This window comes from Lutjanus erythropterus, chromosome 6 (assembly GCF_056507025.1).
Source record: "Lutjanus erythropterus isolate fLutEry1 chromosome 6, fLutEry1.hap2, whole genome shotgun sequence".
Classification (NCBI taxonomy): Eukaryota; Metazoa; Chordata; class Actinopteri; order Lutjaniformes; family Lutjanidae; genus Lutjanus; species Lutjanus erythropterus.
Genome location: NC_139322.1, coordinates 16,469,245 through 16,487,240, shown reverse-complemented (window position 1 = coordinate 16,487,240; position 17,996 = coordinate 16,469,245). Strand labels below are relative to the sequence as shown.

Sequence of the window (17,996 nt, the reverse complement as noted above, 5' to 3'; positions counted from 1 at the left end):
CAATGTTTTGTATGAGATCATCTTTTAGATACCTTTTTTATTACATTAGAACACATCCATTGTGACGAAAGTTCCTGTTTCCGTCAGAGAAGGCGAGGGCGTCCCAAGGATTGCCGCTGTATTTATACCCTCCTTATTTAAGAGACCCTCCACAGCCATGAGTGTGACTCCACACAGCTACACTCCATCACAGAGTGGGAGTGTGTAGGGGTCTGACTGGAACTGGGCCAGAGAGAATCTGAGATCGGATAGAGGGGAAAAAAAAAAAATCCTATACATTTTGGGGGGCTTTTTTATGCCTTTATTTTGGACAGGACAGCTGAAGTCAAGACAGGAAAGGGGGAGAGAGATTGAGGGGATGACATGTAGCAAAGGCCAACAAGTTGGAGTCGAACCCATGGCCACTGCAGAGGACCCACAGACCCAGCACATGGGGTGAATGCTCCACCAATGGAGCTACCAGGCCACCAAAATTCTGATGATTGTAAAAATGCTAAATATCGAAGCCAATAAACAGTCAATCTGATGTCAAGAAAAAGTCCTAACATATTGATATCATACTATGTTTAATCCAGTTCCATTTTCTCCAGTAAAAAGGGACTATACACCATCTTTGAGGCTTTACAAATAGTATTACATTTTATTAATATATTTTCATAAAACAAGTTTAAGACTGTATCAAAAACTCAGTAAAAACATTAGATTTTTAACCATTTTTTCTTATGGTGATATCAGATATGAAATGTACATAATTCACATGTTGTGGTTTCTTTGTTCCCCATCATATTGAGATAATGCATTATTTTTTTGTGATGGGCACATAAACGTTCTTTTGTACCCTCACAAACTATAAAGTCTTTTTTTTCATGATTGTGATCATAAATCTAGACATACAATTAAAAAATAAAATTATTTCCCACTCTGGCCCTCCCGCTCCCAACTAGGTTTACTGATAAAACACTAACATTATGGAGTTGTTTAATTTCACAGGCACACAATTATGTACATCCCCATGTCCCCATGCCTCATCTGAACTGACAACAGGCAGTGCACTAAACAGACCAGTGCAACACCTAGAGGCAGAGCAGTGATAATACAGTACTCTAAAGCCCACCCACCCCTCATACAACAAAACCAACTGAATATAAGACAGTGGATCCACCTCATTGACTAAGTCTCACCCTGCTGTGAACCGCAGCATTCCATTGGCCCCTTCATTATTGTTGTAGCAACCCCACAAGGTTCGCCTTGTGACCACAGACATCACCGTGGCAACAGCAAAAACCAGTCATCTCACAGGCAGGTTCAGTGGCACACACACATTTAAAAAAAAAAAAAAAAAGTCATTATTGTCTTGTAACTTAATGAGGCTACATCTACAACAGGCGTGATCAGTGTAATGTCCTTTGTGATCAAGTACCAGAGGAATCTCAGTCGTGTGGTGAGTTCAAGGATACCAAAATAATTTGTTTTCTCCTTACTGAACTACCACTCACTGCGTTCAATTCTGCGCAAGACACATAGTGCAAGGTTTAACAAGAATTTGCATAAGTGCAAGGTTTGCATGTTATTGTCGAGAGGGAGCAAAGCATAGGAGAGAACAGGGAGAGATCAAAGTCTAAGAAACAAACTGATTTTTGTGTAAATAAAGTGTTTCATGCTTTCAGTTTGGCTTTTTGTATTTCATTCCCCTCTAGAAATAACAGGTGCAAAATCTTAGTAAACCTAGCTGAAGGACAGATAAGAGTGATATAGAACTCATAAAGATTAACATTGTGAGGGAGAGCCTCGAGTCTGTTGTCATGGTGACATCTGTTCAAAGGCCCTGTGGGCTTCAGTCTTTCCTGCTTCTTTATTATTTTCTATACAATAGAAATAGAACATCGTTGAAGATAAAATTGACTCTTCTTGGCAAAAAACAGACAAAAAAGAATATGCAAGAAGTCAAAAGCAGATCTGAAGGACAACGAAAAAAAAAGAGCGCTGGAATTACAAACTGTTCCCCATCCATTTGCCCTGTGCCAGTAGTAGAATTGTACGATACAGTGTCTAATCCATGATGGTCAAATATATGGGTATGGTTGCCTGCTCCTCTACAAAGTCAAAGCCATTTCATTGAACACATGTAAAATTACTCCTGTAGTAGTTTTTAACAAGCATCCCTACATTGCACCTGCTTTCCAAACTGAAAGCTCCAGTGTGCGTTAGGGAGGCACGTAGGGGGGTGGTGACCTGTATGAGGTCATGTTCTTGGGGCGAGAGCCTTTGCCCTCTATGGGGACAGTAAATGGTGGTGGGGGCTGGTAAGGAGGGGCATTAGGATCATCATCTTGATAAACAGAATACTCCTCCAGCAGATCCTGATTGAGCAGGGTACTGTGGGGGCCAGCCATATTGGGGTACTCTGGAGGAGGGAGTGGGGGCTTTTCCTCCTGAAGAATAAGAGGGATGCTGGAGGACGGTGGCGACTTGGAATCATCTAACTCGTCTGCAAATATTATAGGGACTCCTTTCTTGATGAAAGTAGCCTGCTCCTCTATGGTCATCTTCCCCTTGCGCTTCTTGCGGTAGCAGACCATAGCTATGATCCCGGCTATGAGCAGTAGGGCTGCTACCACCACAGCTGGAATAACAGTGTGTAGGTAAACATCATCACTGCTCCTTCGACCAGTCCCAGGTGAAGGTGTGGCTGTAGGAGGAGGAGGCATTGGCACCTCTCCTGGTGGGATGAAGGTGTAGCTCTGACATTTATTGGTACCACGAACAGAGATGTTAATGGGTTTGAATTCAGGCTCCATAGCTTTGATGAAGGCCAGTTTAGGTGTCCCATGGGGATCAGAGATCCGGTTACTGAGGACTGTGATCTGGTCCTTTGGACAAGGACTCTGCTGGAGGCTGTTGTTGGTCCATTCCACCACAATGGAGCCACTGGTGATGTTTTTCAGCGTTACTGTGCTGCTGTTGCGGTCACCGAGAGCATAAGCCAACTTTTTGGTCAACAAAATCTTCTTGTGGACATCATTGCTTAAACTTTTGGGGTCACCATGGAAACGAGCAGCAAACACAACTGATGGTTTGTCATTAGTAGACCAACGGTTGACTTGAACCTCAAATGCATCCATGATGCTCCTCCCACCCTTATCAGTGGCCAACATGAAATACTCATGTTTCCCCTCATGCTGCTCCTCTGGAAGGCCATACAACAGCTGGATGGTACTGTTGAACTGGATCCAAGATGTTTCACTCACAGGTTCTTTGGGGGTCTTCTTCAAAGTCAGGCGCAGCTTATCAGTAGTACCATCCTCCCTGTCGAAGAACGTATCAGGGGGAATCTTCACCTCGAAGTATGTGCCAACCCAGGCATTTACCTGATCAATGGCATTGCGTATCTCTGGATTTTGATTCAAATCTGGAGCCATAGAGAGAGTAGTGGTGCGTTTAGGTGGCTTAGGTGTGGTAGACTTGGGTTCACGTGGAGCTGGAGCTGGTGTGGTTTTGAGTTTCTTGGGTTTCCTTGTGGCAGATGGTTTGGGTCTTTTGGTAGTACTTGGTGGTGTCGGCATAGCAGTGGCCTCCACAAATGTAGGCCGTGTCATAGTTGGCTGAATAGGCACGGTGCTTGTAGTTCCTAGAACTCTTGTGGGTTGAGGAGGTCCAAAAACAGGTGTATGGGCTATCTGATCTCTGACCCTCATAGTGGGCTTTACTGGAAGAGGCAAAGGTCCTCGGACAGGGGGAGCTGAGTTGTCTGTTGCTGGGGCAATAGATGGTGAAGTTGGGGTGGGAACAACACGTACGGGGGGCTCCAGGTGAGTGGTTGGAGGAAGCAGGGAGGGCACTGGCGTAGGAGTATTGTACAACTGCCGTCTGACCCGTTTCACTCCATGGGGCTTTTTGTTGACAATATGCCAGCCAACCACTGGGTACCCAAGCCTGGCTGACATGGTCCCATCCTTTGCTGAGGATTGGACACTGCTAATGTCCGGGATGTTGCCCTGGTCAAGGGCACAACCAAGTTTCCATGACAGCAGGGCCCCATTTTCCACCACCTTCTTGGCATTCCCTGGTCCAGCCATGAAAGCAGACATGTCAAATAAGCGGTTGTTGACAACGGGGACCACCCTCATGTGCTCCAGGGGCACATGTGAGAACTTTCTCATAATGCCCAGTAAGTTGACCCTCTGTTCAGAAACCATCTTTGTCAGGTCAGCATCCAAGATGACTGTGAGGACAGTGACCGGCTCCTCTGAGCCACAGGTGAAAGGCTGAATGCCACTGATATCAGACTGTAGAGTGAGCAGGGCTGGTTCACTGTCTGCCCGCTCTTCTGGGTATACTTCAATAGAGAAGACCGTACTGGGGAACACTTGGTTGCCAGTCTTTTCAATTATCTCATCTCCAGACACCAAGATATGATACACACCTTTATCCTGCTCTAGGGCCAAGCCTCTCAGAATGCAGCTTTCTTTGTCCCAGTAAAGCCACGAGGGTAAAGTCTCCTTTCCCATCTCAGTGAGCTGCAGGAGGAAAAAGAGAAAAACTATTACTGTTTTATACTTTAGGGAAACTTCTGAGATATAAGTTGTGTCTGAAAAGGACAAAACTCATTACTTGTTTCATTAAATGATAATTCACCTCGAAAATAATTACAAATGGCCATTAAAAGTTACCAGGACCCAAGTGATGTCTTAAAATTACTTCCCTAGTTTGGCTTTGATTTTTTTAATGATAATACAACAGGAACTAGACAGGGCTCAAAACAATAAAGATTGCCTGCTTGCTTGGGGCAAGTAAAATGCCAGGCAATTAAATCTGGCAAATAACTTGCCTGACTGGGCAAGTGATAAAAAAATATGCCGCTTTTCTTTTTTTTATTATCACACTAAACTGAATAGCTTTGGGTTTTAGACAAAATGAGACATTTAAAGACATAACCCCAGACATTTTTCACAATTTTCCAACATTTTAAAGTCACAGCAGCCCTAGATTTAACATTACAATTAACTTTAGTCTTTGTTGTTATGTAAGTTATGTTATGTTATGTTATGTTATAAACAAAATGATTTGTGCAGGAGCAAGTAAAAATTGACTTGGGGCAAGTACATTTCTGACTCACTTGCCCAATCATGCAAGTGAGAAAAAAAAAATCACCAACATTGAACCTTGCAAGAAAAACGACACAAAATAAAGATGAATGCGAATCTTTCAAATATTTGGAGTAAAAGCAAAAATGCTTTCACCATCTCCCCCAACCCCACAGCCCCCTCCACATTCCATTCAGTTGAGCAAATCTCACAAAATATGAACAGGAAGCAGAGCGAGCTTCTATTCATAATGGCTATGTGAGTCATCACTATTCATTTTGAGATATTACTGTGTGACAGGATATCATTCTGCATCACCACTTGGGCCAATAATAATCTCATCTCATTCATAAGTCAGACTGGAGCAAATTGCAGCACAGTCGGCTTTAATCAGCAGTGATACAGTGATCAGAACGGAAAGGATAAATACTATACATTATGTCATTATACAGTGACAGAAAAAATACTTTGGCACACGTGGCCATTGTAGTCCACATAAAAGAAAAAAAAAAACAATAAAAGAAGGTAGTAAATGTTCTAAGTTTAGACAGCTGCACGTATCTGATATCAGTCTTTCCTTCTTTTACTACGCTAACATTCACTTACACCTTTATTATATACTTTATTATACAGCTTTTGTGAATACTCAATTCTGATTGGTCAATTATGACATTTTACAGTCTGTTATTTCTGAATGGCAAACTGCTGCTATGAATACCAGATCATTGCTATGGATGCAGTTTTAATCATAGATTCTAGAGGACTTCTTTTTACATCAATAAAATCATTTTAAAAATAATACTTTGTGTCAAAGTTATTGATTGTTTTTAGTAAGTAGCTGTGTACTAAGCAGTGATTCAAGACCTCTCCACTTCGCATCCTGCATCATCCCGTCAGGGTTATTCACCATAATGACCCACTCACTATACATTATTCCTAGTATAGCAAAGTATAGCAGAAGCCAAAATACAGTATTTTTAAATACAATTACAATTACCTTAACACCTTAAGGTAAGGTAAGACCTTACCTTAAGATTAGCTTTCAGGTTTTTATTCAGAATCAGTGTCAAAATTCAGGAGGAATACATTTCAGATTTTTTTAATGACAAAGTCTAATGTAAACCCACAAGATAATACTCAAATAATACCAGGGTTGTGTCTATTCAAACAAGTAAAGACAGAACCCAAATAAAAGAAGGGGAAGACACCTTAAGTACTCCAACATAGTCCTCCCACACTCCTCAATTTGTTAAGAAGTTGGTAAGTCTCTTTTTTCCCTAAACACAAATGCTGTTGTCATTGACCAATTCCAATCTCATTGAATTAATGTTAAATAATTTACGTGCAATTAATTGTAAACGCCAACTCATTGATATGACTATGTTATGAGGGATTCAATATTAGATGACAAACACTTCCCACATATAAACAACTCAAAATTTAACACTAATTTAACTAATCTTCGGTGTACTTACATGGATGTTACAGGTTGCATTGGCAGGTCCTGGAGGAACCTTCAACTGGAACACCTGGCCCACGATCGCTGAGGAGTCAGGGATGCCAGTGTGCACTCCCCCATTCTTTGCAGAGCAATCTGGGGCTGCTGTAGGCGGCCCTTCACCAACCGAAGATGCTGCAGCCTGTAGCTCAGAGAGCACAGAGGACTGCATAGAGGCCTCTAGCTCCACAGATACCATCTCCACCAGTGTCTCTTGTTCTGGCACAGTGCCTTGGGCCATGGTCACCAGAAGCCCTATTACCAGAGGGATAGTCCTGCACGAAAGAAGCCTGCTCCTCCCAGCATCCCCACAGCTCATGTCTCTCTGTTTATAGTGCATAGCAATAGGCCTTTGGGCTGCCCAACAGATGTCTGTGAACAACTTAAGAGGCCACATGCACTGAAGTCAGTCTGATGATATGCTTGTGGGTCAGATTCCCTAGTTATTGGCTATGCTCACAGATGCAGTGGTTTCTCTTTGTTGTCCTCTGTGATCCATGAAGAAATCTTTGGCAGCCTGTTAGACAGCCATGTCAGCCAGCTGCAGGAGACAACAAAAACAAAAAACAAACATGAATTTGACAAAGTGACAAAAGTGACAATTGAAAAGAAAAACATCAGCACAAACATACACATTGTGTTGCTTCATACACAGTAAAGTGATCTCAACAGATCTTTCCAGCTCAATACTATGAACATTGTTTGTATCCTGCAAGCTAAAACTGCATATTATCCATTTAACACCCAACTTTAAAAATGATATGTGGTGCTACAGCATATGGTGCCATAGTAGAGTGTGATGGTGTAGCACCATTGTGCTATAGCTTTAAAAAACCTCATTCTGCAACAAACTTCTGCTGTGTCCAAAATCACTCCTTATTTACTTTACTTACTTACTCACTTATTTACTCCTTATTTGTGACAACTGGCTATCAGTTCACCTATTGATACTGTCATCGGATCAGAGTGTAAATGTTTATGCACTACATACTTCCCTCAAAAATTCCATGATGGAACCAAAAAAGTCCCATCAATGGTCTGTACACTACTATCCACTTAAAAAAACCAAAACAAACAAACATAAAAACATTAAACTCCATTTTACAGATGCACAAATTACAGTTGAGTGGGGATGCACAATTAATCGAAATATTATCAACACTGCAATATGACCAAGTGGCATATTATCCAAATGGCAGAAGCTACAATTTTTTGAGGGGGGGAAATGTATGACAGAATTGCATAACAATGAAGTACTGTGGTGATGCACAGATGTCCTGACCTATAAATCTCATTCTCCAGATGTAAGAAAACATGTTTATTTGGTACATCAACAAATGTGAACTGATCATGATTTTAATTGTTTGTTTTTTTCAGCGAAAAATAAAAACTATGATGCAACAATGGTCATTCCCACTAATTCTGAATCGTATTACCAAATCCTGAAGTCCCACACTAGGGCAACAGTATGCCTGTCAGTGACAATGCAAAATAACTATTCCTTTTCTTGTTCCTACTTCTAACGCGTGATAAAAGTTGAAATATTCTATTCCTCCTTGTGCTAGAGGCCCCCTACAATCCACTCAAAGACCCCTATTGGTTCCCAGACCCTAGTTTGGAGTCATTTTGGGCACAGCAATTATCTTGCCACTATAATTTATAATAAAGGCAATATTTGAAATTAATAAAGCATACTACCAAGACTTGTTTAAAACAATGAACCCAAAATGCATTCACTTGTATAAATGTTAAGATAAACATAAACTCACCAAATCATGTGATTATTTGTGCCGATCGCATAAAATATATATTTACTATTTAGATTATAAACTTGCAGTCCCAAAGTCACACATTATTATGAAGAGGACACACTAATCTCCTACTGATCTTCACTTCTCTGTCATGGCATTTTCAGTAATAGCGATTCTCATGAGATGCATGAGTGTCAAAGGTTGTTTGTCTTGGTTGTAAGTTTTAATTAGGTGCCCTGGGGGTTGGAATAAGAGTCTCCATTGTGCTGACCCAGCCAACCCCAATCCTGTAGCACTCAGAAACGGGCAGAGGAGGGTCATTCAATTGCCTGGAATCTTAATGCCTGACTGGCACAAGGCTGTGACGTCAATGTATACACTCCAAAATACTGCCTGTTCTAAACTGCTACAAATCCAGAGGGAGGAGTCTCGTTAACGAGGGTCTTAGTGACATAGCTGACGTTCATTAGTGGCCAACATTATGGTTTAGAATCACCATCAGTCAGTCAGTTTATAAAAAAAAAAAAAAGCCATAACTGCAATAATGTTTTATGCTGTGTGCTAAAATAACCCCCCACAACATTTGATGTTTGATTCATAAAAGAACAAGTAGCAGAGGGCTACACTGCAATGGGATAGGGATCTCACGGGAGCCAACACACATGCTGCAATCACAAAATATACATATATTTACCCTAATAAGAGCAAGAACAGATGCTCATCCTTCTTTTGGGATAAGCTATAAAATTTAATGAATATAATGAGAGGTAGTCATTATTAAAATCAACCATGCAAGCAAATGCACTGTCTTACAGTAAATGGTATACCTTCAAATGAAGCAACAAATAAAGCTAAGCTTCAGAAGATTCTCACTCACCCACACACTTCCTCTCATACTCAGACAATTGATCATTTGCATTTTTCATACCTGAATAAAATTAAAATAACCACTCCAATTCCTATCAATAACACCACACTGCTGCTCTGACGTCTGATATTCAAACATCTGGCTTGTAGCTGTTCCTATGGGGAATGACATCAAGCATCTCAAAAACGAGGGCAAAATCCTTAATATTTTTATTCAGTTTTAGTTCCCACTGTCCGAAGCTGTTTTGTTTTAACCTTTACAACTCATTTAATAAGGCTTGTTTACAATTCATGTATTCTAAAAAGAAGGCTTATTAAATAGCTGAGTGACTGTATTTTCCCTGCTGAATGGGGCAGAAAGAGTTTCAACAGTGCTGCAGGTGGGAGTGATCAGACTCTCTTTGGTAATGGTGGTCCTGATGATTCTGCACAGATTTATATTTTGCAGTTCAGATTGGTCTCAAAGTAAAAAAAAAATGATATTGATTAGAATGTCTCTAGACATGCACCAACTTTTAGGGTTTTCAGAACCTTTAACTACAACACCAAAGGGGCAGTGTCCATATGATGTTGCAAAGAATGAAGGGAATAAACTTTTTAAAAGGCCCCATGAGTGGCAATTTTATCCTGTAAGGCTTAGACTAACTCTTATGGGATGAAAACAGTGCTTTACAACATTGCCTTCTGAAATTGTATGTTGACTTTATAATTTAAGTTATGCCAAAACATATTGACTGTTCGGTCAATCGATTCTTTTTTAACCAAAGATAACTCAGCCTTTTGAAAAGCCAATAAAAAAAAACAATAGACTGCATCACTATAAATTGTGTAGTTCAAATGATCTGACCTGAGAAATCAATATTCAGCCTTCAGTTAACCTGCCAAATTCACTTACAGCTACTTCTGCAACTTTTTGCTTCTTGGATTCAAGAACAGTCTCACTCCTTCACTCCCTTTTACAATAACTGCCCACATTGTTCTGATCTGGTCCTATAATTGGAAGAAGCCAGTATTTCTATGGTGGTGTGCAGCTCAGCCAGCACTACTGAGGCAGGCCAACTCACTGCTTTTGAATTTAAAAATGTATGATTCATCACTAGACAGAAAAATTACACACTAAAGCAGCTACAGCTTTTTGTTTGCTGGGAAAATCAATTGTGTCAGTAGATCATCTACTGTTAGTGACTAATAAAAACATGTAGGTTAATGTATCCAAGACAAAACAACTCAAAACATATTGTATAATCTATGTGTTCTACTTTCACTGTAAATTATTAATATCTACTGCAGGTATATAGTGTGGTGTTTCTGGCAAAACACTCTGGCAAAGCAGTGGGCAGTATACTGGTTTTAACACTATCACCCGTGTCATGTTCTGCCACAACATGGATTTCACAATACCATTACTACAGTGGTAAATGTTTTAGCATATTAAAACTAATGTGCTTTACTGTAGCTGCGATAACTTGTAGGTAGAGGCCTATGCATGTACTCAGAAATGAAGTTAGGCAGTCGCACAGTACACACCCACTCATCCAGTCCATGAGTGCACTGAGCTGGGATAAGGACTGATAGGTAAACAGTCTGCACAGCCAGACTCTTTGCATTCTTTTCCCACAGTAAATTAAGTATTTAATACGACCAAACCAGAGTCGGTGATAGTTGGGAGAGTGAACAGACGGTTTTGGTGAGTTGGTGTTTTTCTAGAAGTTACAAGCAAAGCACACCAATTTCTCTGTTCATGGCCACAAGAACCAACACAAACACGTCATAACTGGAAATTTTTTTGTGTGTGCCAATTAAACCATTTTATTTCAAAATGCTTTCTTAAGGGCCACTACAAAGCAGGTTTCGCATCCAAAAGAAAACTGAAGGATTGAATAATACCTGCTTCAAACATTTTTATGTTGCTTTACTTATTATTTTGCAGGCTAGCCTATTAAACTTGTTGTTAGCATGGTGCCAGACTGTTATTAGCCTCTACATCAGGCTAATTTTACCACCTTGAGCAGAAGCACCCAGTTGAGTACGAGGAGAAACAAAATTCCCGCAAGGAGAGCTCAACAGCTAAACCAGAACAATTTTCCAGTATTAGGTCATATTGTCAAGACCATCTCTACTGCTTAAAATCCAAAAAATACAGTGAGTATTTTGGGCCCATATCATCTACTCCTAGGTAATAGGTTGGATTAGGATTGGGCAATGTCGACAAAATCGGCATATGATGACATCACTGTGAAACATCACAGTGGACAACGATATCGTTGTTGGTAAGCCGGTCAGCTATACTGACAAAGTTAAGATAAGAAAACAATAACACAACTCTACAGGTAGACAGTGCCTAAAACAAAGAAGGTCTTTAAATCACTATGTTCTGATGTTAGATGGCTGAGTGGTCTATGACTGACAGTCATCACGATGGATACAACCCAACCCTTGGGTGGGTGGCTTTGTTGTTACATGAAAACCACCTCTGCACTAATATGTATATGCTTCTACTGCATGTAAACGATTGCTACTTGACAGATATACCCTGTGCTACACTGACTACTGTACCTATATTTATATACTTTGAGTTTTCTGCCAGATAAACACTGTTGAGATGTCTAATCCTAGCACTTCTCTAACTGAGAATTACATTCAGTAATTCACCTACATTATTTGGTAGGCTACTCCTCCCAAAACACATAAGCCTATATAGGGTCGCACGATATGTGAAAAAAATTGTGATTGCAATGTGATTCATGAATAGTGGGAATGTTCATTTTTGCGTCACAATTTTCCTTTTCTCAAAAAAAAAAAAAAAAAAAAAGAAAATCATGATAATAACAACATTTGTAGGCTGTGGCACCTCTGCAGCACTACAGTACATCATTATAATGCTGTTTTTCAAACATTTGAATTTTATCAAAGAAATGCTGCTTCTGCAATTTGGATAATGCACTACACCATATATCAGTAATATTTTCATTAATTGTGCAACCTTATTATACCTGCGTTATTTTTGTTTCTATTTGGAGCGAATAAACACATCTGTTTCTTCCCTAAGATATGTTCCTTTACATTGCCAACCAAGTGAAAAGAGGCAGAATCATGTTTTGACTGGAGTACTCCTTTTATTTTAGGTCATATCGCCCATCCCTACTCTGGAACATGAAAAAGCTGTGACACACTGGTTATCTGTTTTGCTAATCTGACATTTGGCCACCTACTAACAAATACACAGAGAGTACCAAGTCATGGCTCGCCTGACCCTTTAACCAGGTTGAGACATGCACCTTATCTGGCATCTTTATCTACTGAGTCAGTTCTGTGGGATTTAGGTTATATCCCACACCCCCTCCCCCTGTACAGCCCTCCTCTGACTCAGATGATCCTTGACAAAATAACACACTAAGCAATCTCTTTAAGACAAATGGTAATGCAAGAATACTTAAAAGGCAAAAGTCTTCAATGGCCTTCAATATGCCAGCTCAGTGTAAAGACAAACCGTATCGCTTGATTCATCTATCCATTTGTGTTTCTATGTAAAACAAACATTAACATGAAAATAGGTTTGCCCATAATCTTGATTTAATTCAGAATGAGCACTACCTTACCTCAGGCTGTTGCCACACACATGGGGGAAAAAAGCAACATCTGAGCATCAAAGTAAGCTCACCACAATGTGGCCTAGATTTTATCACGTTCTCATTTCACAGTGTGAGTAATTCAGAATCCAATTAAAACAACATCTCATTAAGAAATATGAAATGTTTTAATATGTCGATTTGCAGTGTTCTAACATGCCTTTCAAATGAACAACAAAACAAATATTAAAATGAAATATGTGCATAATAAAATGTGTTTGAAAGGAGTAAAGCTCAGCAGCAATGAGGATGTGTCATTTGAGGAAAAGCCCATAATTTAAACATAGCTTCACAAAAGAACACACATGAAGCTATAATGCCTATTATCGAAAGGATTGACCTTAAAAGCCTTAGGTAGGACTTTAAAAAATAGTATCATGTATCACTACCACTCTGTCTATAGAGTGGTCTAAGAATAGAGCACATATTCAGAGCCTGTTTTTTGAAAAACACAACCTGGATTAATCACATTTCTCATTGCTAACAGGGGGGATAATTGTACCTCATTGTTATCATCATGATAATTTCTTTACAACAGCACTGGGGCTGAGCTATGTGGCACTCTTGCTAAAATATTTAAGAATGTAGAATAAAATGTCTAGATGCTAAAACAAAGATAATGAAAAGCTATTTTAAGTGTTAATCTGGGAGTTGAGTACAATACAACTGTTAATTTTCCACTGAACACTTATTAAAACCTCACTGTTTGTATGACAAGCCCTGTACAAGGACAGACATTAGTGTGGGTGATTTCTGCCCATCTCACACTGAGGCCTGCACTACTGGGGGGACGAAACCGTTTACAACCACAGTATCCATGCTGTCTGCCGTTCAACAGTAGTTAAAACTTGAAAACCATCAAAAATAATTAGGGCTCCAATGCACAGTGGCACTCAGGGCCAATTGAATTGACGTACCACATCCAGCAGCCTCTAGATAGTGCATGAGCTGAATAACAAACATATCCACAAGACAAGCTTGCTTTGCAATCGGATGTTTCCCTTGTGTTGCCCTCTACACTGTTCGACAAAGTAATGAAATATGTGGGGAGAAAACACAAAAATCAGCCTTGGCTCAGTGCACGTCTAACCTGGCATGATGACCTGAGAGCAACTCCTTTAACGCTACAAGAACACTACTCTATGCTGTCAAAACCAAGTGCTGGAGGTCAGCATATCACTTTACAGTGTATTTTTATGAATTCAGAGGCAGTGTTAGGAAGTAACTATATGCTTTTGGTCAAGTACTGTAAAGATTCAAAGTAGGCCTACTTGTACTTTACTTGCACTTTTTCATGAAACGCTACAACATAGTTCTACTCGATTACATTTCAGAGGCAAATATTGTACTGTTCATTCCACTATATTTGTCTGACAGCTTTAGTTACTTTGCAGATGACAATTTTTCATAACCTTACTCTGCAGTGAAAACCATAAATCTCCATATGTGCCTATTTTGAAAGTTACCGATAAACACAAGGATGAAGTATTCCTTTATGAGTTGAGAAAATTCTCGTACTTCTTAAGCTAAATAAACGTTTTCAAAAACCCCCTTGGATTAGCTGGAAAATATATTGTCACAAACAAGGTAGGAAACTTTTTGCTAGACATGAACATCAGACAGAAAAATGTTCAAATTCACCAGCAACTTAAAAGCAAATTATTATTTTGTGCCTGTAATTTTAAATCAACATTTGGCTAAAGGCTGGAGCCAATTTCCCACCATAGACCCAAAGCTGAAAACAGGCCTTTTTTCTGATTCCATGAAAAGACTTTTTAGAGATTTGTGGTTCTCACAGAATAGAAACACTAAAAACATAAGGACATGATGCATTGCTGTAGATTAAACTGCCCAACAGTACACAAAGTATAGTTAACATGAGCTCGCCCTTAAACGTCTACATCAGTAAAATGCAACAGGAACATTATTGCAGCAGTAATATTAATCCTAAAACATATATGTAACAGTAAAACAAACACTAACAGGCACCATTTCACCACATGATGACTACTTCTACTTTTCATACTTAAAAGTAAATTTTGCTGATGGGGCTGGGTAATATATCGATATTGTGATTTGAGACTAAATATCATCTTAGATTTTAAGATATTGTTACATTGTGATATGGTATAAGTTTTGTTTTTTCCTGGTTTTAAAGGCTGCATTACAGTAAAATGATGATAGCTTTCTGAATTTTACAATCTGTTCTAGCTGTTATATTATTTCCCTGTACCCACTTAGTCATTGTATCCACATTGCTTATGATTATTATAAAAAAAATCTCTGTGTTAATAGTTTGTGAAAGCAACAATGTCCATATTTCCCAGCCCTGGATACTTAATATACCATTGGGCAGTTTAATCAACAAAAATGGATCATATTCTATTAGTTCATCACATTTGCACAATTTGAGAATTTACAGTATAATATTTTAGAGAAAATGTGTTTATCGAGATATATATTGCATATTGTGGAACAGCCTAAAAATACTGTGCTATTATTCATGGCCCACATAGCTTAGATCCCATCAAATGTTACATCATCATTATTTCAATAGTTTTTCCAAGAAACAAAATTATCGTGCAAAAATGATCATTCCCACTAATTGTGAGCCATATCACAATCTGTCAAAATAGTCACAATATTTTTTTTAATCACACCATGCAGCCCCAATATAAATTAGTTAAAATGAGCTCAACCTTCTACAGCAATAAAATCCAACATATGCATTAATGCAGCGGTAACATAATCCAAAAATATAAAATATATTAGTGAAACACTGACACAGAACATTTCATGCATATATTTAAAAACTTTAAGTAAATGTTACTGATAGTACTTACAGACTTCAATAGGTTTTTAAAATCAAGAGGTATAGGAGTATTTTAACAGTGTAGTATTAATATTTTTACTTGAGCAAATGATCTGAATTCTGCTTCCATCTGTGTTCAAAGTTATCCCAAGCATGAAGAGTAACGTTTCAAGTGTAAAACATGAAATAAATCTCTGCTCTGTAAAGCAGACAGTCCGTTCTTCATAATAACAGTCTGTTATACACAGTAACGGTCTGCTATACAGAAATAACAGACCTTAAAACACTTTAAATGAACAATTAGAATCATGTATATAATAAAGCCATGTAATACGATGTAATTAACGCTTGATTCAAGTAAACTTATTAATACTGACGGTTCCAGCTGGTTATTATTATGACATTACTAGCCACAAATGTTCCAACTCGTTATAGTTTATACCACTCTAACGATTAAAGCAAAACTACTGGAACTGCTGTAACGTTAATGGGAAATTCGCGTCAACACGATACTAAGTTTGGCTAAAACCGGCCCTTGACTAATGACTATGAAGACCTTGTGGTTGATGTAGTAGTATTTGGTGTGTGATTAAACAAAACACCGATATCATAATTAAATGTTTTAGGGCTGACAGCAATCTGTGCCCCAGTAGTCAGTTACTGCCTTCCAGCTAGCTAACGTTAGCCTGCTTAACTAACTAAAACGTTAGCTACCGGGCCCGTTTAGACGAGGCCCCTGTAAATGATAACGCCACCTACGACGTTCAACCTTGATAAATCATTTAGATGGCAGCCCACGCAACGTGAAGTCTGTCTTTGTGGCAGTATCAATCCTTACAACTGCTTAAAATGAAAAGCTGCGAATCCAGTAACTAGCTGCGTTAAGTGCTACCCTCCATCTGCCCATCGCTAGCGAAGAGGTGCACCTGTTTTATTATAGGCGGCCACAAGCAGAGCTGCTGCTGCTGGGGCATCCACAAAACAAATCACTACCTCTCACTCAAAATAATGCAGCTAACATTAGCTCCATCAAGCTGCACTGTTGGTGCTGTTACTAACAAAAGCCTGCTTCTTGGCAGTAACCTCCATTGACGTGTTAGCCCGAGCCAGCTCCATCACTTTCAAACGTCGAACAGCAAAGTCGAATAACTGGACGGAGCAGTGGGGCTAACTAACAAGCTAACGTCAAGAGAGTATGCCGATGATAAAAATAGCTGGTTACCTGTCCTGTCACCGGACCCGAATCCGTGCTAATTCTCCACATGAGCCGAGTAAGCAAACGTGACGAGGGTGGCATTTTTAACCATGCTACATCTATAACAGCGACACAACCCAAAATTCAAACTGACCTTGTTAGCGAGCTAACGTTAGCTAGCTAACTCGCGCCGTAATGTCTCCTCTTGTAGCCGGAGAGCGCCGCGGAGACTTCCACAATGCCATTAAACATGCGCTTTCCCCTCGGCAGACACAGATAGATGTTTGGTAAGCGGGGTATCTGAGCACACTCGAGGGGAGATATGTCCCCCCTGTTTGGTTAGTCTACACAGATAGTTCACTGCTCTATATTGTAATTATGTCGGCGGCAGCAGCAACCCCTCCCTGGCTGCCTCTGTCCTCCTCCTCCCCCTCGCAGACAGGTCTACAGGTTGAGGCCAATCGTGTGTACTAGCATGACTCCGCCTCCCTTTTATTTGGAGACATGCAGGTGAAAAGATCAACGTAGAGGAGGAGGTACAAGGTGGTGGAGCAGTGGTGGAGGGTTTTAGGGGGGGGGGTCCCTGTTTCAGTATGCTGAAGTTAACCACGGGCTGAATAAAAAAAAAAAAAAAAAGTTTGGGATATGGGGAGAAGAAGTGGTGGGAAAGCAGGGCTATGTGTGGGTAGCAGCCTGGGAGAAATTAGAAAGATAATGGCGGATGGGACAGAGGGTGGGAGACGGGAGAGGACACAAGGATCCAAACAAGAGCATAGTGGGGGGTAAACCCAAGTGAACTCAGTATCCACCCCTTTGAGATGAGGCTGAGACTTTACTCATCTATTTTCAGATCAACTACCAATAAATGAGGGGAAACGAGGTGGATAGATGACAGATTAAAGTATCCACATCTGTATTTACCACTGCACCCCTGGATCCAAAGGCTTTAGTGTGATTAAATGTAGTGGTGAGGTTTTGAATGAGGAGTAAAGAAAAGACAAAACCACCGAAACCGACAAAAATCATCACAACACCTGTGTGTGTGTGTGTGTCTGTGTGTTGGGGGGGGCTTCTTTGAAATGATGCTGAGAGTTTACTGGTCTACCTGCTCTGTATTTACCACCACACCCCTGGACCCAGTGGCTTTAGTGTCATTAAAT

The 17,996-nt window shown here is 39.9% G+C and overlaps 1 protein-coding gene across 2 annotated transcripts; it reads right to left on the bottom strand.

The window, feature by feature from the left end:
• Nucleotides 1-278: 278 nt before the first annotated feature.
• Nucleotides 279-17,266, bottom strand: LOC146325093 (dystroglycan 1-like). Of its 2 annotated transcripts, none has more exons than XM_084720897.1 (3): nucleotides 16,991-17,266; nucleotides 6,560-7,123; nucleotides 279-4,517 (listed from the first exon to the last, which is right to left on the bottom strand). In XM_084720897.1, exons 2-3 carry the CDS (start codon nucleotides 6,977-6,979, stop codon nucleotides 2,205-2,207), a joined length of 2,733 nt encoding a protein of 910 aa, XP_084577023.1. In that variant the 5' UTR covers nucleotides 6,980-7,123; nucleotides 16,991-17,266; the 3' UTR covers nucleotides 279-2,204. The 2 variants fall into 2 exon arrangements, with proteins under 2 accessions (XP_084577023.1, XP_084577024.1); XM_084720898.1 differs by lacking the exon at nucleotides 16,991-17,266 and adding an exon at nucleotides 16,864-16,882.
• Nucleotides 17,267-17,996: the final 730 nt, after the last annotated feature.

What these genes read in the sequence shown, in the direction of transcription:
- LOC146325093 (XM_084720897.1), bottom strand. Translation starts at nt 6,979, where the DNA reads ATGTGGCCTCTTAAGTTGTTCACAGACATCTGTTGGGCAGCCCAAAGG. An exon ending in ATGCAACCTGTAACATCCAT is followed by an intron (nt 4,518 to 6,559) that starts GTAAGTACACCG and finishes TTCCTCCTGCAG; the next exon opens with CTCACTGAGATGGGAAAGGA.